This window comes from Myotis daubentonii, chromosome 1 (assembly GCF_963259705.1).
Source record: "Myotis daubentonii chromosome 1, mMyoDau2.1, whole genome shotgun sequence".
Lineage (NCBI taxonomy): Eukaryota > Metazoa > Chordata > Mammalia > Chiroptera > Vespertilionidae > Myotis > Myotis daubentonii.
This window is the reverse complement of record NC_081840.1, coordinates 55,538,349-55,564,967: the sequence shown is the minus strand read 5'-3', so window position 1 is coordinate 55,564,967 and position 26,619 is coordinate 55,538,349. Positions and strand designations below refer to the sequence as shown.

General features: G+C 38.6%; 1 protein-coding gene across 5 annotated transcripts in view; it reads right to left on the bottom strand.

Annotated features, from left to right (window-relative positions):
- WDR72 (WD repeat domain 72) overlaps positions 1 to 19,698 on the bottom strand; it is a 182,389-nt gene extending 162,691 nt beyond the window's left edge. For 4 of the 5 annotated variants that reach the window (XM_059700763.1, XM_059700782.1, XM_059700753.1 and 1 more), the window contains exons 1-8: positions 19,538 to 19,698; positions 13,219 to 13,325; positions 8,378 to 8,456; positions 7,120 to 7,294; positions 6,375 to 6,451; positions 5,195 to 5,314; positions 4,081 to 4,226; positions 3,598 to 3,694 (exon numbers count right to left, since the gene is read on the bottom strand). In XM_059700763.1, the coding sequence (XP_059556746.1) occupies positions 3,598 to 3,694; positions 4,081 to 4,226; positions 5,195 to 5,314; positions 6,375 to 6,451; positions 7,120 to 7,294; positions 8,378 to 8,456; positions 13,219 to 13,325; positions 19,538 to 19,690 (954 nt within the window). In that variant the 5' untranslated portion in view covers positions 19,691 to 19,698. Of the gene's footprint in view, positions 1 to 3,597; positions 3,695 to 4,080; positions 4,227 to 5,194; positions 5,315 to 6,374; positions 6,452 to 7,119; positions 7,295 to 8,377; positions 8,457 to 13,218; positions 13,326 to 19,537 lie in introns of those variants that run through there. The other variant, XM_059700791.1, reaches the window with a different exon arrangement.
- Positions 19,699 to 26,619: the final 6,921 nt, after the last annotated feature.

The window sequence follows — 26,619 nt, the reverse complement described above, 5'->3', positions numbered from 1 at the left end:
CCTAAGAAAGTCTTATTGATGGCATCACTTCGTAAGTTATATAAATGTCTAACCAGTATGCTGTACACCTGAAGGTAATGTAATACTGAAAGTCAACTGTAAAAATTTTAATTAAAAAAATAAGACTAATAAAGTGAATTTCCTCATCAGAAAATACATGTTTGAAGGTCCAAACTTAAATAAATTAGTGGGAAAATTCTATAATGTATTTTTAGAAAATATTAGGGGCCAAAATACTGCTACATTCAATCCTCACAACAAAGTAAGTAAATATTGCTATTCTACTTGTTATGGAGATAAGGAAACTAAAATAGAAAGAAAATAAGAAACTAATCCAAGACAGTTCAAAGAAGATATGTAATCCTCTAAAATCCTAAGAAATGAAAAGAAAAACAGTACCTATGAAGTCAGTTCTCTGAATAAACCTTGTTTCGTCTTGTTTTTAAGATTCAGAAGGCAATGTGCGATCATAGAGTTCTCATAGTCACCATCATGGTGTTAGAATGGTGTTGATAAAACTTGGTTAAATTAACTTCCCAAATACTCTCAGCCTTTAGGAACCTTAGAATTGACCAGTCCAGCCTCCCTCGATATGCTGATGAGAATGAAGCTCTAGAGAGGGTGGTGGGCTACTCAAGTTGGGGCAGCACATCTCTTCCCTCCCAGCTCCATGTGCTGTTGTTCCCTCTCTAGTTCTGCAATTCACCTGAAAGCCTGCTCAGAGTCTCTTACCATATGAATTCTGATTGATCATCCCAGGATACAGTACCCATCGCAAGGAGTATCCATCCTCCAAGATGTAATAAAATAGTCATTAAGAGTGAATTCTTGGGGGCTGCCTGGATTCAAATACTGGTTTTAAATCATACTAACTCTATTAAAAGAGCTAATTACTTGATTTAGACAATTTGCTTAACTTCTTTATGTCTCATGGTCTCTAGCTATGGAATGAAAGCTAATAAAGACACCTACTATGGCCCAGCCTGCGTGACTCAGTGGTAGAGCGTCAACCAATGAACCAGGAGGTCACGGTTCGATTCCCAGTCAGAGCACATGCCTGGTTGTGGGCTCAGTCCACAGTATAGGGCATGCAGGAGAAAGCCAATCAATGATTCTCTTTCATCATTGATGTTTCAATCTCTCTCTCTTTCTCCCTTCCTCTCTGAAATAAATAAAAATATATTTAAAAAATAAAGGCACCTACTATGTGGGACTACCGTCAGGACTGAGTGGATAAGGTAAGGTGCTTAGAATGGTGCCAGGCAGTTGGTACGTACTCAACAAATATTAACCAGTCTTATTATCCACTTTCAGAACAATTGAGAAACCCACTCCAAAGACCCATTACCAGACTCTCAGGCCAAACAGGGAATTAATCTCTCTGAACACCTGTTTTAACATGGGAACATGGTGGGTACTCATGTAAATGAAGCCGTGTGTATGTCTGACAATAGTAAGAACTATCATCACCATTGCTGTCATTACTCAGTTCATGCACTCAAATGTCTTACCTGCAACCCTCAGGTTGTTTCTACCCCAGTTGCTCCCCCTCAGCACAGCAGCCTTACTCCTCAACTAAGACCCTGGGAAGCCCAGCTCCTCATTGTAACAGCCAGGAGCCCTGCCACAGGCCTCATCAGATATGACTTAAAGCTTAGAAGGCTCTAAGAAAGCTGCTGAAAGGAAGGGAAGGCCCCATTCTTGCTACTACAACTCTATCAGCAGATATGTCCCCTACATCCCAAAGGGTAACCCTGAGAGCATATTACTATCAATTCCTGAGATTTAAATTCTATGGTATTTATCCCCGCCGCCCCCCAAATACTAAATGTTTACACGGCACCCTTTCCTAAACTCACCGGGTCTAACAAAATCATCTCCCCTTCCACCAAAATGCTTTCACTACTTAATTGCATGGCTGACTAAGAAGTCTTATAATTAGTGAATAGTGATGATGTTTTGAATAATGTAAATAATATCTGACTTCCTTTTCTTGGCTGGATAAAGGGCAAGCAAGGGTCCAAGAATAGGTAGACCATCATCTTTCAGTTTTAGATTATTCTGGCATATTGCACTGGTCCACAAGCACTTCCCACCTTTCAAATACAGACACAACTGCAGTTGTCTAAACAACAATCACTGATAGAGAGCCCATGAATATGTATCTTCACATTCTGAGAAACAAAACCAGGCAGCTTCCCACAAGATTAGTATTTTTTAAAGTTGCTTTGCAATTGCTGTATTTTTTCCTTGTAATTATGTGCAGTGTTTATACTTGCCGTAGACTAGAAGCGCCTAAAGGACATGCTTACATGTAGCTTTTAGGGAGAACGGTGCTTTGTAAAACTGCAATCTAGAGGTAAGAAGGAAAAAAGGGCAGGCCCTTTCAAAATAACTAAAAACGCCTTTTGAGTCAGCCACAATGCTGCTTTTGTGATCAACGGGACACAGATCCATTGCTGCCCAGAGACGGCTGTAGAAATACCGCTGAATGCCATAATTCTGCGGTCTGCCTATGCCCCAGCGGTACCAGCAGTTCTAGTTTTTGGCTGACAGCTTCTTAATCAACTTTTTGCAACAAAACCCTCACAGATATGTCAGCGGAACAATCACTGGACTGAAGGATTTCCGACAGCTATGCTGTCTGATTATGCAAACCACCGCTCTGTAACAATTAACATGCTTCCTTGGTTGACACGTCAGTAATTCAAAACTCCTCCATTCTTCATGAAATGCCTTTTGGATAATTAACTGATGACTAAGTCCAATAGGTTAAAAAAAAAACACACCACTTTGGTTAACACTACTATAATAAAATAACTGCTTACATTTTCAGGCTTCATAGCGTGTCAAAGATACAATTCAGCCAAGTAAAAGCTCACAATTAAATCCTCAAATTTGTCTGGAATCATAATTAAATTTGTTTTAATTAGAACAATTATTCATAAAAAGAGGTAAATACATGTGAAAATGATTTCAATATTTTTTAAAAAGCGGGATATAAATATTTTGATAAAGTTTAAAAATTGGAAAGATACATTAAAAGGTTAATGTTGTATCAAACCATATATTAAAAGGATCAGTGAAAAGTGTATGTGTGTGTGTGTGTACAGAGAGAAAGAAAAGAGAGAGAGAGAGAGAGAGAGAGAGAGAGAGAGAGAGAGAGAGACTAAATAAAGTAAAATGTTGGCAACTGGTGGATCTAGGCAAGAGGTAAATGACTGATGATTGTAATAATTTTGCAACTTTTCAAATATTTAAAAAGCTTTCCAATTACAGTGAGTAAATACGCATAATAAAACATATTTACAATGAATATTTATAGTGGCAGAGTTGGCATTTTAACTCCTCCTTTTAAAAAAACATTTATAATTTTTCTATAATAAATATGTATTGCTTAATCAGACTTGAAAACAGATTTTTTAAATGCAAAGTTTTCTCCTTAGTAGCCACTAACCGTTAGATTTGATTTTCTCATTAACAAATTGATGTGAATCTTCAATTCAATTTTTCAAGCCTGACTCTGTTACAGACAAAACAACACTTATCTGAGAATGGGAGTGAAACAGCACTGAGCAGCCCCTTTTCTTGCATTACCTTATTTTCCTGCACAGAAGTAGAGCACAGTAAATGAGGATAAATGGTCTCTTTAAGCACTCTTCCATCAGCAGGGTATATGCTTTTTGAAAGCCCACTGCGTGGCAAAAAATAAAAAGCAAAGTTTAGAACTTTGGGGTTCTTTATTCGTGTGTTTTTTTCCCCTCCCCAATTTCAAAAGCCGGATGGTACCATTCAAGTCTCTAAACTCTAGTTAGAAATTGTTGGGTTAATAATTACAAGTGACTTTTTGAAAACCCAGCACCAGCTGTACAAGTTATACATGGCTAATCTCATTCCTTCATCCCCTGCTGTTTTATACAAAGGCTGGAGCCTACCAAGCCCAGAGTAAATCTTCCAGTGCCAAAGTTGTTTTGTTCTGGTTTTTGATCTTGGGCAGCATGCAGGGATTTTTCCATAATAAACCTCCCAAAGTTCATTTCCAACCTGAATGTTTTGTATGCCGCTCCCATCTGAGCCCACCTGTTCAGCAGCTGATAGATGTAACTGTGACCATCTTCTGTCCAGATGATGATTCTGTGAGCAGCAAGCACCTCTCCACCAGCAAAGAACTGCCCACTTCCACTGACTTCAGTCCGCAGAAGGGAAAAATCGCAATAATCATAAACCTAAAGCCCAAAATGAAGGATGAACATTAACAAAAGCTTCCAATCTAATCTGCCAATGAGGTGAAAGATAAATTGTGCTCATCAAGACTATTTAGATAACAGTATTAATACAACAACATATTAAGTATTGATGATAGCCCACACTGTACTCATGTATTAAGCTATCCTACTAGTACTTAGTTTTTCTTATTGTCCTAAGGTAGGTTTGAGTAGGTAAACTTTATTTGGCTAATGTGTCCATTAAGCACAGAGACTAGAAACCCCAAAATCTCTATATGATTTTATTCTTCCTATATGGGTAATCCACTTTAACATTTGACAATTTATTACACAAAAAATCTAAATAGTAGAAATCATTTGTTAGACCATACACTTAATATTTTTGTTTTAAAACATATCAGCATATACATAAGACAATAGAGTCATTAACTGAACCCCGTATATGAAACATCAAAGGAAAAGAGAGTGATATCAAGTGATGGTAACTTTGCTTTTTAAAAAAAATCTTCTTGGAGACATCAGTGAATATATTTACAAAAAAGAAATACACATTCCCTAAAAAACAAATGTAGTGACAAAGCAAACAAAGAAATATATATATATATATATATATATATATATATATATATAGCCAATTTATGTAGGTGAAAGTATTAGTTTTATTTTTAATTCAAAAGAGCAAGCATCAACTTTTTAAAATAATCTAGAGATAAATGCCCCTTATTAATATGGTTTGTTATTAATAACATGAGCATTTACTATTACATGTATAATCTCCTGAGAGTCAAAACAGCAGAACTAATAAAAGTCAGTCATAAAAGACAGGTCATCCATGCTGTGGTAATAACATTATAAAGAGTTTATAACATATTTTAAATCATATTCTTATAACTGTTGCACTGAACAAGAAAAAAATTAAAAATTTATACTTGTATATCATTGGTATTTATTATGTTATTTTATAATACCTTCCAACATCTAGAAAATACCACCAATAGAAGTCTCTCTGTATATGTGCAAAATCGTATTGTCCGGCAGTTCAGGGAGTCAAGAAATTTGGATTCCTTTTCATAGACATCTTGCTTTTCCTTCAAAAGGAATGAAAACATTTTAGTACTAGTTCTAGGTCATTTACATGCAACTGTATCCGAAGATTTGCTTCTCTGAAGGCTTGAAGTAGATCACACCATTATTAAAAAATGAAAAGTACCCCCAGTTTCCTTTTTAGTCTTCTGAACTATGAAGCTACTTTGCAAAAAATACCATGAGCAGGAAACCCACTTGGACCCAAGGATTCATCCTGTAAACTCATTCAACAAACATTCTGTGGGGACTAGGCTGGATGCTGAGGACCTCAAGATTGAGTTACTGACATTCAGACTTGGCATAAAGGCAAACCAAAAAAAAGGAAAATAAAATTTTAAAACCCTGCAGTATGTTAATTGCTATCACAGAAAAAGACACGAAATGTTTTTGAAAAGATCGAGGAGTGGCCAGAACACTATATTCCCAATCTGACACTGCTGGGGGGGTGTTTCTGGGCCTCAGGACGCCCACACAATTCTGAGGCTTCCTCATTCAAGGCACTCCGAGGAGAGCCCAGAGCCCCAGGGGGCAGCCAAAACAATTCCCTCGTCAGCAAGCACAACAAACACTAGGGCTGTTCTTTTGTCCATCACCTCAACTTGTAGCCTAAAGCCAGGGAGCAGGGGAATATGCTGGACCCCCAGGGAATGTGACCCCCGGCTGTGCACAGTATCTCCCTGCCATTGCTCACACCCCCCCAGAAGAAAGAGAGGGTCTCCTGCTGTAAGGGACAGAATGAGATTCTTCTACAATTTGTATTTTTAATTAAAACGTAATCTGTGTGTGTGTGTGTGTGTGTGTGTGTGTGTGTGTGTGTGTGTGTGTAGATAAAAACATTTGCATGTGCATGGAGAAAAGGATGGAAGGACACACTTCAACTGTTTCCAATGCCCACCCCTGGCACTGGAAGCAGGAAGAAGAATAGGGGAAGCACACAGAGAAACACAGAGATAAAATGGAAACTCTTCTATATGATTTGAACTTCCAAAAATAAGCATGTACTATCCCTGTAATTTAAAATATGCCCATACATTTGGAGGGGGGAAAGTTTCACAAGCCCACCTGAATGCTGTTGATAGATGAAGAGAGATCCCACACTTTGAGTTCACCAGTAACTGACACCACCAAGAGAGAATCTTCTGCAAAAACAATGGTTGCATATCAGCCGACCACGGCAGTGACTGGCTGATGCAAAGATCATTTCATAGTCTTTTAGGGATTATGCAGGTCTATGCCAGTGGAAAATATTCAGCTTTGTTGTTTTCTTAAATAAACATTTTAGATTAGGTTTTACATTGATTTTACAATTCCAAAGTGACCCCATAGAAAAGGAGAGCCGCACTAAAAGCAGAACCACATAAAAGCCATCCTGTTGGCAGTATCACACCTTCCTATTCCAGATGTCAGTATGGAGCCAGCCTTCCTTTTCCTGGGCAGTCACTCATGATAGAAATGAAATTCTCTTCACTAGCACAGCTAGAAGATACAGCAGGATCAAAGTTCCAAGAGTCCTGCTAATCCACAAGAAACCCATTCTTGTCACTTTTAAAAATGTACCAAGCAAAATTGGGTGGTGGACACACGGGTTCTCCTCTTCCACATGTTAACCTTGTGCCGACTTTCCAACAACACCCTGAACCACTTGCCTGGGTGTTCCCAGTTTTTCTTACTCTGGCTTAGGGAGCTATCCTCACTACCAAGTAAACATAAAGAGCATTTGAAATGCTTGCCCAATAACTTAACAAATAGTTCCAAAGTGATATTTTTCTATACAATCTCTTAGTGTTAAGTATTACCCAACCGTTACCTTGAATTCTCATGGAGTGAACGATGCACATGCAATTGATCCAATCAGGAGATTGGGACGATGTGAAAGTGTGAACTAGAACCAAGGTTTTGGCGTCAATTATAAGAATGTCTTGATATTCTCCACAGCATAGAAGCCAGCCTTCTCCTGTCATCCGGAAGGAGCAGTGGTAATACTGTGCAAACGGAATTCAAGCAAAAATGTAATTATCCCTAGCAATTAATATAAATTCTCTGGGTATTAATTTTATCATCTATTCAATTAAGGTATCAGACTGAAGAGAACTAAAATTTCTTTGACTGAAGTTATTCCCTACTTCTAAAGTGTTGATTTTGCGCTTTAGTCTCATTTGTATTTCATAATTTCTTTATAGAAAGGGGGATCTTTCGTGAAGAGGGAATCTTATTCCAAATCATGGAAAGTTCACAAGTCTGTTATTTCTGGAGTGCTGTGTAGAAGTAAACAACAACAACAAAAAACACAGATTCCTTATTCTAGCAACCTGGCTACATGTTAAGAAGAGATAAAAGCGTTTGAGGAATTCTGGTGCTGAGTAAGTTTTGAGAATGGCTTTCATTAAAGATTGTGTAGTATAGTCTACCCTTGAGGCTCTCTCACTGCACCAGTTTTGGTTGCTGAAGAGAGTTTGTACGTGTTGCAGTGCAGGTCATGGATGCTAAAAGCAATGAGTGAAATATGAAAATCTGTCAGTACCACTGGGATCGTGCGACTACCTTATATCTATGCTGGAGTCTGTCTACCAAAAGCCATGACCCGTATTCAATATTGGGAAGTGATTACAAAGGTTATGACTATGCCTCTTGCTCGCTTCATGGATAACAAAATCAGAATCTATCCAGCCAAAAAAGGTTAAAATTGGAAACCAGGAAAAACAAACACCTCTTGCTGCTTTATAAAATAGCACATCATTAAAACCTTTCTGTGTGTGTGTGTGTGTGTGTGTGTGTGTATGTGTGTGTGTGTGTTGTGAGTGTACCTAAGGAAAAAATAAGAAAATTGTCTTTCAAACATATCTATTTTAAGAATCAGAAAAAAAAATTGGCTGAATAATAACTTTGGAGGAAGAAAAATGGCAAAATAAAAGATGATAACTGACCTCATTAAAGTCCAATGACAAAAATAAAACATTCTAGAAAAGAACATATCCTCCAAAGACATTTCTTCGAATGTGAGCATGGCGATGCCCTGAAGGAGTCGCAGAACCCAGAAATGTGCCGAAGGAAGCGCCCATACTTACGCAGATCGCAGTGTGCCTGTAGGGAAGGGTGGCCTTCTCCACGCACTGCCCGCTGGTGACATTCCACACACACATCTCCCTAGCAGAGATAACCTCGTATTATTCTCTGTCATTTCCACTCAATTGGCTGGAATAATTTTTGTGCCACTAAGTTTTTCTTTAGCGCTGCACTTAAATGCGGCCTGATCGTTTACGGGCCTTTTTGTTACAGATTACTGGGCAAGAAAATGTCGTGGTCATTAGCAGGGATGACATACTGTATCTGTGTCTTTTTGTCTGGGTAATTACACCCTGCCGCCAGCCTGCACACCTTCCCTTAGTGCCAACCTGACCTACAACAGATTGTGAGGATACAGCTATCACAGCCTTTTGGACTGACAGTACAACAATCTTTCCATGGAAAATGCCTCGTCTTGAAAATGGTTGATTTCACTGAACTTAAACTACATATTCTGAAAAGCATAATGCATCAAGACCGCTGTGTCTTGTGGAGCCCAGGTAGCATTTTTGCAAAAATGAACAGTGCCACCAAGAGGCCACATTTGGCCTAACGTCTATGGGGTTTATTTCTTTGCCTCTGAAATCCTGACATCATCCTTGCAACTTAATGTTTAAAAAATTTTCGTTTTTTAGAAAACTGACTTGATTACATATATGTTACAAACAGACAAACACAGTTATGAAATACAGCTCTAAAATGCATCCAGTGTAAGACAGTTTAAATCTCTATGGTTTCTGTTCACAAAAACCAAAGTAGCTGTTTCAGAATTGTTCTGTAATATTCTTCTATTTTTGACACAATTTCTTGTGGAAGAAATGAAAATGTTATTGACATTAAGGGAGACGCTATTAAGAAACAAGATATGGACTAATATTATTAATTGTACTTTGTGATGTGCAGGCTCTTTTTTGCTTTTCTAGTCAGACACCAGGACTCAATTTTTAAATCAGTGATTTTCAACCTGGATGACTTTGCCCGACAAAGGATATTTAGCAACATTTAGAGATAGTTTGTCACAATTTAGGAACACACGGCTGGCATCTAGTGGAGAAAGACCAGAATGCTGCTAAACATCTTGAATGCATAAGATGATCCCCACAACAAAGAATTTTCTAGTGGTTCAAATGTCATGAGTACTAAGGTTAAGAAACCATGTTCTAGAAAGAAAATATTCATGTTTTTTTATCTCTGTTAATATCCAACCTTATTCCAAAAATAACTTGAGTCATGAGTGAGAGTATCTGTGTGTGTCTGGAAAAAAAAGACAGAAAGAATGGTGGAAAGTGAAATAATGTATCTCAAAGGTAAAAAAAACAAAACAAAACGAAAAAGACAAGTGTATGTCAAAAGTAAAAAAAAAATAGAATCTTAAGCAGTCACCAATATAAAATTTTTATCTCTAAAGGAATATGAGTTTATCAGCATGGTTTTCAATTCTTCTGGGAATAGTTCAAAAAATACCCTCAGAAATTTTAAATTCATAATTCTGTGTTGGAGTCCTAGCGCGTGGAGTTTCGAACATCTCCTGGTCAGTTAGCCTGTTCCTAGGTAAATCTATCTCTAAACTAGTGGTTCTCAACTCTGGCTATCCATTAGAATTATCAGGGAGTTTTCAAAAGTACTAATATCTGGCCTAGCCAGAGTGGCTCTGTGATTGAACATCAGCCCATGAACCAGGAGGTCAGAGTCCAATTTCCAGTCAGGGCACATGCTCAGGTTGCGGGTTTGATCCCAAGTGAGGGGAGGGGCATTTGGGAGCCGGTCGATTAATGATTTCTCTCTCATCACTGATGTTTCTATCTTTCCCTCTCCCTCCCTCTCTCTGAATATAATAATAATAATAATAATAATAATAATAATAATAATATATATATATTTAAATTACTGATATCTGGGACCCAACCCAGACATCAAGCCAGGCTAATTAAATCGTATTGTCCAGGCTTGAAGCCTGGGCATCAGGCAAAGCTCCCCTAGTGATGTTGATGTTTCTACCCTCTCTACTCCAAATATGTTCTCTGAACCAGCAGCATGAGCAATGTCCTGGAATATTCCAGCGGTGTCCAGGAAGGTGTTAGAGAATGCAAATTCTTGAACCTCAACCCATTCCTCCAAGGTGGGGCCCACACATTTTAGTTCGACAAGCTGTGCAGGTAATCTGATGCAAGCTCCAGTGAGGATGTTTGCTGATCTATTTAGTCTCATCTCTTGCTGGTGCTTAAAAGTTTTACTAATATGCAAAAGCCCTCTTTATCAATGACAAGACTTTTTGCCCTAAGGAATATGTGTTAATATAAAATATTTATTAACACAAAATATTAATACTACCATATCCATCTTATTTTGGTTGTTATTCATCTGATAAATATTTTTTTTCTATCCACTTACACTTAACTTTTCCATGTCCTTATGCCGGTTCGTGTTTTATTTTTAATTGTCTGCCAATCTTTGTAATTTAATTGAAGGGCTTAGAACCTTTACATAATTTAGATTGCTGTTCTATTCCAAGTTATTTCAACTATCTTCTTTTGTGCTTTCTATTTGTCCCATTTAATTTGTGCCTTCTTTGGATTAAACAACATGATGTTCTTTTCTTTTTTTAAGTTGGAAGTTATATATTCTATTTGTTTCATTTTTATTTCTTTTTTCTGTTCTTTTAGCAGGTACCCTAGAAATATCACCATGTACATCTGGCTTAAAGTCTAAAGTTAATCAACATCTTCACATACTGCTAAAATACCAGAACATTTGGAATCTGATCACTACACTATTATATGAAACTGCTGATTAGGATTGTGAGGCGATGGGGTGGGGAGTGTAAATAAATATTATTGTGTCTTACAGTTTATGTTTATTTGCATTTTTAAAATATTTGCTCTTCTTTTTGTTCAATATTCCTTTTCCCATCTCAGATTTCCCTTCTGAAATCACTGTCCTTACTCAAGAAGATAATTTAGAATTTTGTTACTTATAGAACACCTTTGGCAGCGAAGGAAAGTTTTACTAGTATTTGACTTCAATGTTACTATTTTGCCCTGTGTTTTGAAGGTATATTTGCTAGAGATACACTTCTAAATTGATAGAAATCATCTGAAGATGTTTCCCTGTGTCTACTTTCACTTAGTGTTGAGAGGTCAGCTCAGTTTAATTAGCATTCCTTTGTAAACAATGCTTTTTCTCACTGACTACTTTAGGATCTTCTCTCTCTTCTCTCTCTCTCTCTCTTATTCTCTCTCTCTCTTTGGCACTCTATTATATCATAATCAGGTCTCAAATTGTCTATTTCCTTTCATTTACCCCAGAATTTACTGGGATTCCTGAATCTTAGGATTTATGCTTATACATTTAATACTTAGGGGGAAACATGAAAAACTGGGTTATGAGGCAATTTTATGTCCCCTCTGATCATCTTGGAGGCAAAACGGCTAAGCATCCAGCCATATCCTAGGACTTCTGAAAACTATACAAAATCATTGTTGTGTGGGAAATAATAGGCCAAGTCTAGTAATTTTCATAATTTCTAAGAGATTAAATTAGAATATGTTAAATATGCAGTAGCTCTAAGAAATATATTATAGATGCAGGATACGCTTTGGACACCAAATACACAGAGTTCTAGAAAACTCAAATTCTATTGGAAAAGGAAGACCAAACTAGACTCCTTGGCTGTTTAATAATCATAGTCACAGGACTCATACAGCTGAATTCATCAATCATCAAGAATATGTCCATTAACTCTAGACTCTTTTTTGGAGCTAGACCACTGCGGGCAAAAACCTCAATCTGGAACTCAGTTACATTTCAGATCTATTTCTCACATAGCTATGATTTCTTTCAGTTCTCCAAGTAGACTCAGGAAAAATTCACACACACACCCAAACTCTCTAGAGTGGGAATACATATTTCAGTATGTGTAGCAGGTTTTGTGGCAGCCCTATTGTATGAGAATTACTGGCAACTGTTAAAAAAGAAGGTACTAAAACATTTCACTTTACTTAGCCTTGTCCAAAATTCAATCTCTTTAAGTATAACAATTATGGGAATAGGTACTTCTTTGGTACAGGCTATGTAAATAAGTACTTTTTAGATATCAGTTCCTCTAGCTGTTTTGTCATAAACTATTTAGTTTCTCCATGTTGGACCCTTGAGTCCTCATTATTTTGGTTCTCAGAAATTAGAGCCATGTAATTTCTCTTCAGATTAAAACCAAAAAAGGAGGGGTTCTCTTGTTTCAACCAGTAACCCAATCCCTCATTCACAAATGCATGCTAATTCCATTTTGTATTCTTGAGTATAATCTGGCAAATAACTCATCAGTGGGGTTTAGCTTCTCCTAGACCCAAATCACTGTCTATGTTCCTTTCCCTTCTCTCTCCCACCATTCCACTTACGATTGAATCCTCTCCTCTGTTCATTTTATAATGACTTCAGACAAGTGTACAACATGAGGATTGTAACAACTGAATTGTTTCACAGAACTGCGAAGGCTTGGATGGGTTTGCTTAAGAGCTCAAAGTGAGTTGCTACATGAAAAAAGACAAGCGCCCCGACTTTTCCACTTTCAATTCTATAATGGCTGGCATTTGCCAGCATCCTTTACACAGTGAAGCTGCCAGGAGGCAGGCTACACACGCACTGGGATGTTTCAATATTGGGAGCCATAGTACTGATTACATTCCTCGGGACCATCACACAAATGACTCAACCACTCAAAACCTATGTACAAAAGGAACACGTTAATCACTAAGGTTTCCTTTGACCCTAGAACTCTGTGCCCCATCAGTTTTTAAAAATAGGGAGGAAATGGAGACGCGTACAAAGTTTCACACATCATACCTACCCATTTTCAGCAGCACTAACGACATAGGGCTGTTTAGAGAAGTCTCTGGCTCGCGCCACACATATTACTGAAGCTGAATGACCAAACAGAAGCTCTTTGGCTGAAATCTGAAAATGATGAGGGGAAGCTTTTAAAGAGCTGGAAACATTTCATTTAAAGACATACAACAATATGCACGACGCGTATATACTTAAAATTCTGCTGTTATGTTACATACATCAGGAAAACTGATTCGTGGCATAGCCAAATCCGCAGAGCAATAAACTTGTAAGTAAAGGAGCTGTGTTGTATAAATTTTTTGGTTTGTTTTTGGTTTTGTATCCACTATGAAACCTAGAAGGTGGCCAGACCAGTTTTGCAACATCTGGCTTTTGAATACAAATAAGTCAGTGTTGATGTTTATTATGCACAAAATGTGCCTCATATGATAGTAGGATATTAATATGCTCGTTTCAGCATTCAGAAATGAGTTTACAAAACACACAAAAAATATTTTCCTTTTCTAACCATTATAATTCCTTACTTGACTTCCTACCTTTAAAATAAACTTTTCTATATTAAAAATGAAATTGCAACTAAGCTATTATTTAAAATGCCAGTTTTTTTTTCTAATCTGTGAATTTAAAACTATGGCACTGAGGCCTAATCCTTCCATTATTTCATTTTTGAAAGAAGGCTATTCCTCATTATTTTGTAAAACTTGATTATAAAAATCAAACTACAAAATGGAAAACATGCAAGATCCCCTGAAATGGAGAAGTTGTATTAAGAGACTAAAATTTAATTTGAATAATTAGAAAGTGTGTGGTTAATAAAACTTGTCTCAAGTGTAATAAAAATCTAATTTCCTAATGAATTAATATTCATGATGTTTTTTTTCCTGAACTCTGCAGATATAGATGTATGTGGATGATAACCCAACCATATCAATGAGAACAAATTATTTCATAGTGTAATTGTTCTCTGCCTTCATCTTATTTCTATCATAACCAGAAATATTTCTTTAAAAAGTTTGTTATCAGACTACATTTCAAGTGCTACAAGGAGGGTTTTGTAGTTGATTAGAATCACTCTCAATCCAAGTTCTGACTCTTTACCTTATTCCTGGGAAATTCAGAAGGTTCCAACTCAGAACAACATTAATAAATGTCCCCATCATCGTACTTGGAATGCTTACCCCTAGGAATTTAACCCCATGTCCAACATATTGCAGACCGAATTAAAGAATAAATTGGGGCACACTGGGACATTCCCTCCTCCAGAGAAAATCCACTATGGACAAGATATCAGAATGGAACACCACTACTTTTCATATGAAGTTCTCATTCTGCTACTAAATTCCCACATGCAGTTGAATAAGCTTGTTAATTCACTAGTCTTCTATTTTTATCATATTTTAGAACTGCTGTGAAGAATAATTTAAAAATTCTGCAATCACACCTAGTCATTATCATGATGAAAGCCAGGAGACCTTTGCTTCTGTCCATTGGCTCTCCCTCTATGAAGCGCTGTCTCTCCACCAACCCCCACCCCAGCTACCTCCAAGGGCACAGATGATAAAAAGCAAAGAACACACAAGTTGAGCAGCATCTACCAAATCCCAGGCACTCGTACACTATGAACAGTGCTTAATCTTCATTTCAAAGGTGAGGAAATCAAGGTTCAAAGAATATAAGTCATTTGCCCAATAATACAAAGTTGGTAAATATGAACTAGAATTCTATCCAGGTATCTCCATTCTTTCTTCATGTTGTCATTGTTACGTTTCCTTGTGAGTATTAAACAGAAAGAAAATAGAGCATCCCAATACTGAGGAAATACATGTTCAGCTCACCCTTTTTATGCTCAAAGGTGTGATGAATCCAGCAATCGACACCAGCAAACCCAAGTGAGAAAGTTCCTAGCGTGGGACTTGGAGAGGCTCCTCGTTAGGGGACAAAAGTTCCCGGGAAACCAGAGGTCTTTGGGGAGACCCTGAGCCTGGAAGCAGCCTGCATAATCTGTGCCCTGCCATCCTACACCCACAGACAGGGAAACACTGAGATAGGCACCCAATCCTCTGATGAATATTTGGGTACTCCAAAATGTCCAGAACTTAAACAACCTTCTTTCCCTCCCTACCCCTACTCTCTGATCACCTCTATTCCTTACACAAGTACACAATGCCATTATCCCACCTACCCCACCCATCCCACCCATCGCTCAAACCCCAAATCTGAAAGGATGGATTCTTTAACTGTTCCTGCTCCTCTACCCCACATCGAACTGTTGCCCAGTTCTCTCTTCTTTACAACTGTCCAGGCTTCCTTTTCTCTTCTTTCCCAGGGCCACTGATTTGGTTCATGCTCAAAAACTCGCCTGACTAAAGTGCTGTAGAATTCTGCTATCCATAATCCCTGGCCCTTATCTCCCCCTCCCTTCAAAATGCCCTTCACATTAATACCCAGTGATATTCTAAATCACAAATGTAATAATATAGTATTATGTTATCTCTCTGCATAAAACATCTTCAATCCTCTCAATAGCACCATGTTTAATTAACATGTAGTAGCTCTTGTTAGTTAAAAAAAAAACCTAAACCCCTCAGCATGTCAAACTCCAAATTGAGTCTGCTCCATCCCTTTAACCTACCTATCACCGTTAACTTACCTACTCAACTGTGTTCCAGGCCTACTCAACTACTTTTACCAGTTCCCTGAAAGCAAAATACTTCTGCTTCTGTCTGCATTCTCCTCTGACCTTCTTTTCCTCTTCAAATCCTGTGCATACTCCAGAGTTCAGTTCAACCATCACCCTCAGAAAGCTTTTCCCTTCAAAACCACAATGATTGCATGTCATACTGATTAGGATGGCTATTATAAAACAAACAAAACAGAACATAACAAGTGTTGATGAGAATGTTGAGGAATTGGAACCCTTGCACGCTGCTGGTGAGGTATATAAAATGTAAATTGCTATGTAAACCAGTTTGGCAATTCCTCAAAAAATGTAAAATAGAACTGCCATATGATCCAGAAATCCTACTTCTGGATATGTACCCCAAAGAAGTAAAAGCAGTAACTCAAACAGATAGTTGTACACCCAGATTCACAGCAGTATTATTCGCATTAATCAAAAGGTAGAAGCAACCCCAGTGTCTATTGATGGGTGAATGAATAAACAAAATGTGGTCTATACAAACAATGGAATATTTTTGAGCCTTAAATGGGAAGGACATTCCGATACATGCTACAGCATGGGTGAATCTTAAGGACATTATGCTAAGTCAGTGATGGCGAACCTATGACACGCGTGTCAGAGGTGACACGCGAACTCATTTTTTTGGTTGATTTTTCTTTGTTAAATGGCATTTAAATATATAAAATAAATATCAAAAATATAAATCTTTGTTTTACTATGGTTGCAAATATCAAAAAATGTCTATATGTGACACGGCGCCAGAGTTAAGTTAGCGTTTTTCAAAATGCTGACACACCGAGCTCAAAGGTTTCGCCATCACTGTGCTACGTGAAAAATGCAAGTCACAAAAGGATAAGTACTGTATGCATTCACTTATATGATATACGTCATATTTATAGAAACAGAGGGGATCCCACTACTTTACAACTTAAAGTCTGTCTCCTACATTAGACTGAGAAACTTGAAGGAGGGATCTACGGCTAGAACAACAACAACAACAACAACAAAACACCACATCTGTGTAACCTAATGACTGCATAAGTTAGTGTCCTTAAGTTTGTTTTACAACCATATGTGGTGGCAAGTGAGTGTTTAAGACCCTAGAACAGTGATGGCGAACCTTTTGAGCTCGGCGTGTCAGCATTTTGAAAAACCCTAACTTAACTCTGGTGCCGTGTCACATATAGAAATTTTTTGATATTTGCAACCATAGTAAAACAAAGACTTATATTTTTGATATTTATTTTATATATTTAAATGCCATTTAACAAAGAAAAATCAACCAAAAAATGAGTTCGCGTGTCACCTCTGACACGCGTGTCATAGGTTCGCCATCACTGCCCCAGAACCTGATGTATTTTCTTACTTGAATCCTTTTGGAGAGGGGAAGGCACTTTCTAAGTTTAGTATAAAGAGAAAATAAATGCTCCCAGATTATTTTACACTCCACCCTCTGCAACTTCCTTCTCTTCTACTTGCTGTCCTCACCTTGATATGCCCTTAAGCTTCAAACTGCCCAACAGCCACTCCGTCACCCACATATTTATGTCCCTTCTCTCTTACAATCTCCCATGTCCTTAAGGCCTCCCTTCTACCTCCCTTGCCCAAATTATGTCTTTTTATATTCTTTCTTTTTTTAAAAAATTAAACCACTAAGTATTAAAATATCAATGATGGACCACTCACTTGACTGCCTTTCCGATCCCAAAAGGATTAAAAAATGTCCTTGATTTTTGAAAAACCTAGATTTTTTTTCCTGCCAATAGTTGATACATTGTTGGATGAGATTCATGAGAAAAATAAGAGATGTTCATTCATTCTGGCCCTATGGTTAGCCATAGAAAATGTTAAGGAGAACTCTCATGTGGAAAATCTCACATTGATACTAATCGGTCCCTTATTCATGTTATTAACTTTCTCAACCTGTCCTCACAGTAAATTTCCAAAACACAAAGCTGATACAACCTCCTATTTAAAACTCCCTAATGGTTCTCTATGTTTCTTCCGTCCCTGCTGATCGGATTCCAGTTCCTACATCTTACCTGTAACTGTGGATTTCTCAATACCATTATTGCAGTATTGGCATTTTGGATGGGATAATTCTTTGTTGTGAGGGGCTGTCAGGTGCCTTAGAGGATGTTTACAGCATCCCCGGCCTCTGTCCACTCCATGCCAGTAGCACCCCCCTTCCTCTAGTTGTAACAACCAACGAGTTTCTGCCATCATTACCAAATGTCTCTTGGGGTGTGGGGAGGGCAAGAACCATTGCTCTAACCCCAAGCTAAAGACCTGCTTCTAAGGAAAGCAGGGCTTAGTTCCCCACTGACAATGCAGTGCAGACCACGCCCTACTTAGAATACCTTGCATTATAACACAACTGCATTGCATTCGCCTGCATCCTTCCTCTGCTGCAACCCCTGGGCAGCCAGCACCAGGTCTTCTCGTTCATGTTTGAATGCAGGTACCTAGCATACTGCCTCACTTATAATATCCACTCAACAAATGCATGTTGAATAAATGTTAAATAAATACCAGGAACATACCTAAAAAGATACAGAAGTGAGGATTCGAAATTTCTTAAGCTATAGCAATCCACATATTATAAGACAACTATTCCAGCCAGAAAACACAACACTTCAATATTAAAAAGAATAGCAAGACATTTTTAGCCATTTAGGAGTCTGAGTTTAAATCATGAGAGATGAGATAATAAGTGTGAGGGCCACCATTTTCAAAGCTCAACTGTTGAAATAACACCAGTTCCTTCTCTCAGGAATACTCATTAACATTGAGCTGAGATGCTCTGCTATGCAGTTCTTGGCAGTCCTGTAGTGAAACTGCTCAGTGATGGGAGATGTTAACTAATCACACTATAAAATAGAATTACAATTAATTGTTAATTTAGGTTTTAAAGTGACAAACTTTAAAGGCTAAAAATAGTCTTTGATCTTTAAAAGGCTTCTTAATGAGGGCAGTATACTTTAAGTACATCATTAGTTTAAATGTTCAAATTGGGTCCACAGGCTGCTAGCACTAAGCAAATATCTCTTCCAATATGTTAAATGTTTATGACTTGGGACATAGACAATTAATCGCTAATCAATGGGCCAAATCTTAGGTGAGGTCAGGTTCTGAAACAGGAGGACGACAATAGTAAATTGGATTTAGGGCTTTGTGATATGATCTGTGACAATTATAGGCAAGTGGAGACTAAAAGAATAGCAGGAAGGCCAACTGACAGAAACACCCAGATAATTAAGATATTACTCATTTAGTTAATAGTGGTTTTCAAGGGTGCCCTTTGTTTAGATTAATGAGCCATCATTTTTAGAATTACACTTACACGTCTGTAGTTCAGTTACTTAAACATATAATTCAGGATATAAAATAGTAAAACTCAGCATAGCTTAAAGGGTGATAATATCTGGTAACTAAAATAGCAATAGTCATGATATAATTTCCAATATGATCTTGATCTACCATGTCACACTTCATTCTCTCCAAATCCAGAAGTAAAACCAATTTATGACTTTAAGAAGCATCTCCCTGACAATCATGCCAACCTTCCACAGTCATTGCTGACGGACGCAGGCTGTGCTTATTTTGTGCGTGTTGTCTATTTCTATATATTTTCACTAACCTTTAGATCAGGTGAGAGACTCCAGAGACAGAGCTGACCCTCCTGACTCCCAGTCACAATTGTCTGCTGGTCATCAGTGATCATGATGGTGGTGATGCTGTGGGAAGGGGCCTTTTTCCCCCAGAGCGTGACTGCCTGCAGGGAGGACCTCATGTTGAGAGAATCCTGGAAACACGGAGAAGGAAAGAAGTGTACACAGTAACCAGTCTTAGATTCAGGAAGCTGATCACATCCCAAAGTGGATTTATCATGACACAAATTTGAACATGTTCTACCAGAGCCATCCATTCGAGGGGAGGGTAGTCAGGAGACACTGAAATGACCATGCTTAGTGTTAGTCTGTCGAAGACTTTTATTCCAATTCTTGATAACTGATACTGATGAAGAGAAGGATAGAAACAGCCTGCCCACTCCACACCCAGCTCTGATGCTAGGTGATCCTGACCTCTCCAAAGCCCAGCTAGGCCTCTCCAGACTAGAGCTGTCAGCCCAACCAGCATGGTTCAGTGGTTGAGCACCACTCTATGAACCAGGAGGTCATGGTGCAATTCCCACTCAGGGCATATGCCAGGTTGCAGGCTTGATCCCCATTGTGGGGTGTGCAGGAGGCAACTGAACAATGATTCTCTCTCATTATTGATGTTTCTATCTCTCTCTCCCTCTCCCTTCCTCTCTAAAATCAATTAAAAATATTAAAATAACAAAAAATTAAAAATAAACTAAAGAATAGAGCTGTCTATATACTATAAACTTGAAGACAGCTTTGCAGACTCTCCCCAGAAATGTCATCTCAACTAATTAATGATTATTTGAATTTTGCTATTAAAAAGTAAATCTTTTCCATAAAATCAGTGTTTCCTGGTCATCAAAGATTGCTATATGACTGTCATGATTTCCATCATATTCATGTTCCATCTATACTACTTTAATAATAATTTTTATTTGACTAAATTTTGTATTTGGTAATCTTTTTAAACAGTAATTTTCATGAAATCTCTACTTCATGTGTTAGTGACAAAGGTTAAAATGAATACATAATTATCATTTTAACCTGTGTACCACCCAAAATGATCTGAAAAATCATCTAGTGAGATGCACATTACATTTTGTGAAACATTGAGTTAAAAGTTTCCCCTCAAATAGGCATTCTTTTCAGAAATACAAATAATTTGGGAGTGAATAATGCTTTAAGTTCTCAGAGTAAATTAGTAAGTTGTCTCCTGTGACTTAATAATATATATTTCCCCTCAATAAAAATATCAAAGATGCCAAAACCGGTTTGGCTCAGTGGATAGAGCGTCGGCCTGCGGACTGAAAGGTCCCGGGTTCGATGCCGGTCAAGGGCATGTGCCTGGGTTGCGGGCACATCCCCAATAGGAGATGTGCAGAAGGCAGCTGATCGATGTTTCTCTCTCATCGATGTTTCTAACTCTCTATCTCTCTCCCTTCCTCTCTGTAAAAAATCAATAAAATATATTAAAAAAATATCAAAGATAAGAGAGGAGGAAGATACCAACGTTACTTTCCACATTTGGCTTGAGAAAATTAAAAAAATAAAAATAAAGACCTGTCCTGCAAGACCTCTGGTACCAAAGCATTACAAAGGTAAGAACCAATATAAAATTTAAAAACCTGTGGCATCTGTTATTTAGAATGTTCACTTACACAGATAAACACACAGGCACATAACCTTGAGTACTCACTGACACCATGAACATAAAATCAATATAGGCAGTGCTTAGCCCACAAACCAGTTGCCTTCAAAATTTTATTTGTAGTTCATTTATTTGGAATTTAGTAACTAATTTCTCATGGCTCACTCATACAAGAGTATGCTGGCCTAAGAGTATGTAACCTATAATAGAGCTGCACTAATCTTACTACAGTACCTAAGCACCATGAAAACAAGATTTATTTATAGGAAATATTCTCAGCGTTGCAATTCAGTATATCAGGATCACACATTAATCCTAGTACTAAACTAACCCAGGAGTTCTGAGTTCTGGTTTCAATAACACTATAATCCCAAGTTGAACCTCTTCTGCTTCAAACACAGAGAAGTAATGCTATATAAAAAGTAAATCTTTTCCATAAAATCAGTGTTTCAGGGAAAACCTAGCAGATGCCACCTTAATCATATAATGAAAGTAAACAACTTCAGTGATGGGACAAAAGCAAATTCATGTGTCACTTGACAACATGCAATGAGAAGGAAAAATGCAATGAGAAGAACACGTATCAATTCTGTGATATTCCTACCAAAGATGCACAACCTGAATCTTATCACAACAAATACAAATTGAAGGACTCTCTACAAAATAACTGGTCTGTAATCTTCAAACGTTTCAAGATCATGAAAGTCAAAGAAAGAATAAGAAACTGTTCCAACCGAAGGAGACTAAAGAGACATGAACTAAGTGCAAAACCTTGTTCTAGACTGGATTAATTTGCTCTAAGAGACTCACTGGAATAACTGGCAAAATTGAAAGAGGTCTAAGGATTGGATGATAGTAATCCTATCTAATAATTATAGCCTAATGTGCTAAGTGTCTGGTCGACCGGTCAGCCGTTAAACCAATCAAAGAATGATATGCTGATATGCAAAGGCCTCTCAACTGCTCACTGTGATGTGCACTCACCACCAGGGAGCAGTCAGTCAGCTGGTTGACCTGTCACTATGATGAGCACTGACCACCAGGGGGCAGACGCTTCAACTGGTAGGTTAGCTTGCTGCTGGGGTCCTGCAGATCTGGACTGAGTGAGACAGGCCAGACACACCCTGGAGCCCTCCCACGGCTCCTCCCCAGCTGGCCAACCTCCCACGTCTCTCCCCAGCTCCAATCGTGCACCGGTGGGGTCCCTTGGCCTGGCCTGTGCCCTCTCGTAATCTGGGACCCCTAGGGCCGTGATGGCGAACCTATGACACACGTGTCAGAGGTGACACAAGAACTCATTTTTTTGGTTGATTTTTCTTTGTTAAATGGCATTTAAATATATAAAATAAATATCAAAAATATAAATCTTTGTTTTACTATGGTTGCAAATATCAAAAAATTTCTATATGTGACACGGCACCAGAGTTAAGTTAGGGTTTTCCAAAATGCTGACATGCCGAGCTCAAAAGGTTCGCCATCACTGCCCTAGGGGGATGTTGGAGAGCTAGTTTTGGCCTGATCCCACAGGCCAGGCCGAGGGATACTCCCCCACTGGTGCATGAATTCATGCACTGGGCCTCTAGTATATCAATATTAACTTCTTAATTTTGAAGGATTTATTGTGATTGCAAGGGTTAATATCCTTGTTCTATATACTAAAGTATTCTGAAAAGATTGGAGCGGGGAGGTAACACTTTGGCAACTTCCTATCAAATAGTTTTTATGAAAATAGATTTGTGTATTATCCTTACTACTTGTCTGTGAGTTTTAGATGTTTTTAAAATTAAGACTTTGAGTTTCAACGTTCTCATCTGTAACATGAGAATAATAGCTATACATAGAGCAGGGTACTGTGAGGATAAAATGAGAACATGCATACAATGTAGAAAACAGAATGTACTCAGTAAATTACTACTGTTTTAATTCTAGCTTCCATACCTTGGAATAATAGCAATAGTTACTCAAAGCAAACTTCTTTTTTTAAAATATATTTTATTGATTTTTTTTTTTACAGAGAGGAAGGGAGAGGGAGAGAGAGTTAGAAACATCGATGAGAGAGCAACATCGATCAGCTGCCTCCTGCACACCCCCTATTGGGGATGTGCCTGCAACCAAGGTACATGCCCTTGACTGGAATTGAACCTGGGACCTTTCGGTCTGCAGGCTGACGCTCTATCCACTGAGCCAAACCGGTCAGGGCCAAAGCAAACTTCCTCACCATTACACTTTTGCTTTATTCTGATTCATATGAAATTCATCTCAACTTCACTAGATTTTAAATTCTCCTCCAAAGACAGGGACTTCTTTCTGACGTGCCCACTGCTATATCCCAGGGACACAGAGAGGGTGTAGGACGGGCAGGCACTCAGTAACTGTTTGCTGAACAAATGAATAAAAATATACATTATAATCTGAAGACCCCCATCTGATAAAGCGTCCACCCATACAAATATGGACAAATGTTTAAATACCTAACAAAAATACAAGGCATTTGGAGTTTAGAACATCAAATCAGTCAAAACATTTCACAGATTAAAACCATAGATAGTCATAGGATTCTTAATATCCAAATCAGAAAACAAAAAGCACCAAGACCAAAGCCTCAAGAAACCAGATCTTAACCAGAATCGATCCTGAACAATCTGGGTTGCTAAATGTAGTGGAAACAGACATGGAATTCAGATACCTGTCCTAGGGTGGCTATTACCCTTGTGACCTTTATATCTAGATTATAGGTACTGTGTAGTAAAATAAGGTTACCATCACCTGTGTTGCCTACATCTCAGTATTCTTATGAGGAATAAATTCATAATGTAAATAAACGCATATGGGTATAATATACATAGTATGCTATCATTATACCTTGCATGTATAATCTAGAACTCAGGGCAAGAAGTGGCCTTGGAGATCATTAATCTAATCCCCATAATTTATAAGAAAGCTGACAATGAGAAATGTGGTCTGGATAACTATTAAGATCATTTGAGACTCTGAGACACTAAACAAATTGTGCAGCGAGAATGAGTAATTGATTAAAAGGATGCACATCTTCGAAATCACTTTTTAAAATACTCTCTTATATTTTTGTAGCAAAATTTCAAAAATCACCCCAGAAACGTTGTGCCTTGCTAACAATAGGAGAGAGAGTAAATCCATGTGTTCTGAGACCCTGGACAATTGCCCAGAAATCTCTAATCAAAAATAAATCTCGCCCCAACTGGTTTGGCTCAGCGGATAGAACGTCGGCCTGCGGACTCAAAGGTCCCAGGTTCAATTCCGATCAAGGGCATGTGCCTTGGTTGCAGGCACATCCCCAGTGGGGAATGTGCAGGAGGCAGCTGATCGGTGTTTCTCTCTCATCGATGTTTCTAACTCTCTATCCCTCTCCCTTCCTCTCTGTAAAAAATCAATAAAATATATTTTAAAAAAAATAAATAAATCTCAAAGGGAAAGGCAGTCTTCTGTAGAGTCTCTAAGTGAGAGGGAAATTCTGACATACAGCAGTTAAGTTGTGCCCCTGGCAGAAGTATACTGTCCCATTTCAAATAATTATGTATTCAGATAAGTTGTTAAATCTTCGGAAAAAGATTGCAAACCTCTATCACAACCCTCAATTTATAACTATTGTATGCTAAAATGAGCACCTGAGTAATATTTTGCAATGTCTAAAAGAAGATTATGAATAGTAATGCTCTGGGTGTGTTTACAGATCCTTAAATAATTTTTGAATCTGGTCCATTTAATGGCAATTTAAAATAAACACTTGCATTGGAGGGGAAAATGGACATTAAACAAACAAACAAACAAAACTTGACCTAGCTGGTTTGGCTCAGTGGATAGAGTGTTGGCCTATAGACTGAAGAGTCCTGGATTCAATTCCAGTCAAGGGCACATGCTTGGAGTGGTGGGCTTGACCCCCAGTAGGAACATGTAGGAGGCAGACAATCAATGATTCTCTCTCATCATTGATGTTTCTATCTTCCCCTCTCCCTTCCTCTCAGAAATCAATATATATACCCACAGGCAGGGTGAAGACACAGAGTATATTCTAAAAGTCAAATAAATTTTTCTCATTTGGGTCTAGTCATAGTAGCAAGTCACAGTACCAAGTACAACACTTTAAATTTTGATAAATTGTATTTTGTATCTTATATAATCAACATTTTATCATATAATCAGTATAGCTATTAGAATCTATATATATAAAACCCTAATATGCAAATAGACCGAACGGTGGAACACCCGAACAACCGGTAGCTATGACGTGCGCTGACCAACAGGGGGCACACGCGGAACATGGTGGGCATCAGCAGCAGGTGGCAGAGTGTGGAACATGGCAGGCATCAGCCGGGGGATGGTGGGACAGGTGAGCAGGGTGCCAGACCAAGGCAGGGGACTGCTCGCTGTCATCGGGGCAAGCCTCTGGTGGTTACTGAAAATTCTTGCTCCTGCACAACGCGGTTCTGCCAGGCGCTTGCACCTGCTACTGATGCCTGCACCTGCTGCCAGTGCCAGCCCCGCTCGCACCTGCTTTTGGTGCTGGAGCTGCCACTCGCACCTACTGCTGGCACTCGGTAGTGGGTGCCAGCGGTGGCTGCTGGCCTCGATCGCCCCTCAGGGCTTCTCCACCACCCCCTGCTCCTGAGGGGCAATTGGGGCAGCAGCAGGTGCCAGTGGCAGCTGCTGGCCCCGATCACCCCTCCAGGCTTCTCCACCAACCCCTGCTCTTGAGGGGCAATTGGTGCAGTAGCCACCACTCGCACTTACAGACAGCACCGGCCCTGCTCCCGCCTGCTGCTGGTGCCAGCATTTGCTCTGCACAGTCAGTGGGTGGGAGTGGGGCCAGCGATGTCAGTGCGTGGGTGCGGAGGCAGTGGGAGTGGGGCTGCCGGCAGACAGGGAACTGGGGACCATGGTGGGACAGGTCAGGCAGGGGTGCAGAGGATGGGCCCAGACCTGCCCCTGTGCCCACAGCAGCCTCACAGCCCACAGTTTCTTTCAAAGTGCATGAATTCATGCACTGGGACCCTAGTAGTTATATAAAGACACAAATGCACAAACTGTACTCTTAAATGACTCTCAAATAATTTCTGTACACATTTTTTACTGCAGCCTACCCAGATATCACAGTAGATTCTCAGGGTGAGAAGACAGATGGCCTTCAAGAAGCTCACAGTCTACAAATTGAATACAAATGTAAATACGTTACTCACTGGTTATATACTTCCATATATATAGGAGCTAAAATTAAAATATCAGCAACTTACTGGATACCACTCTGTATTCTCATTATACACCAGTTCTCATTTCCCCTCATGATACACTGAGATAAGAATTGTTATTATTCTCATGATATAGATGAGAAAACTGAAGCTCAAAGGGCTTAAGTAACTCACATTAATTCTAACCTAAGAAAGTTTATATTCT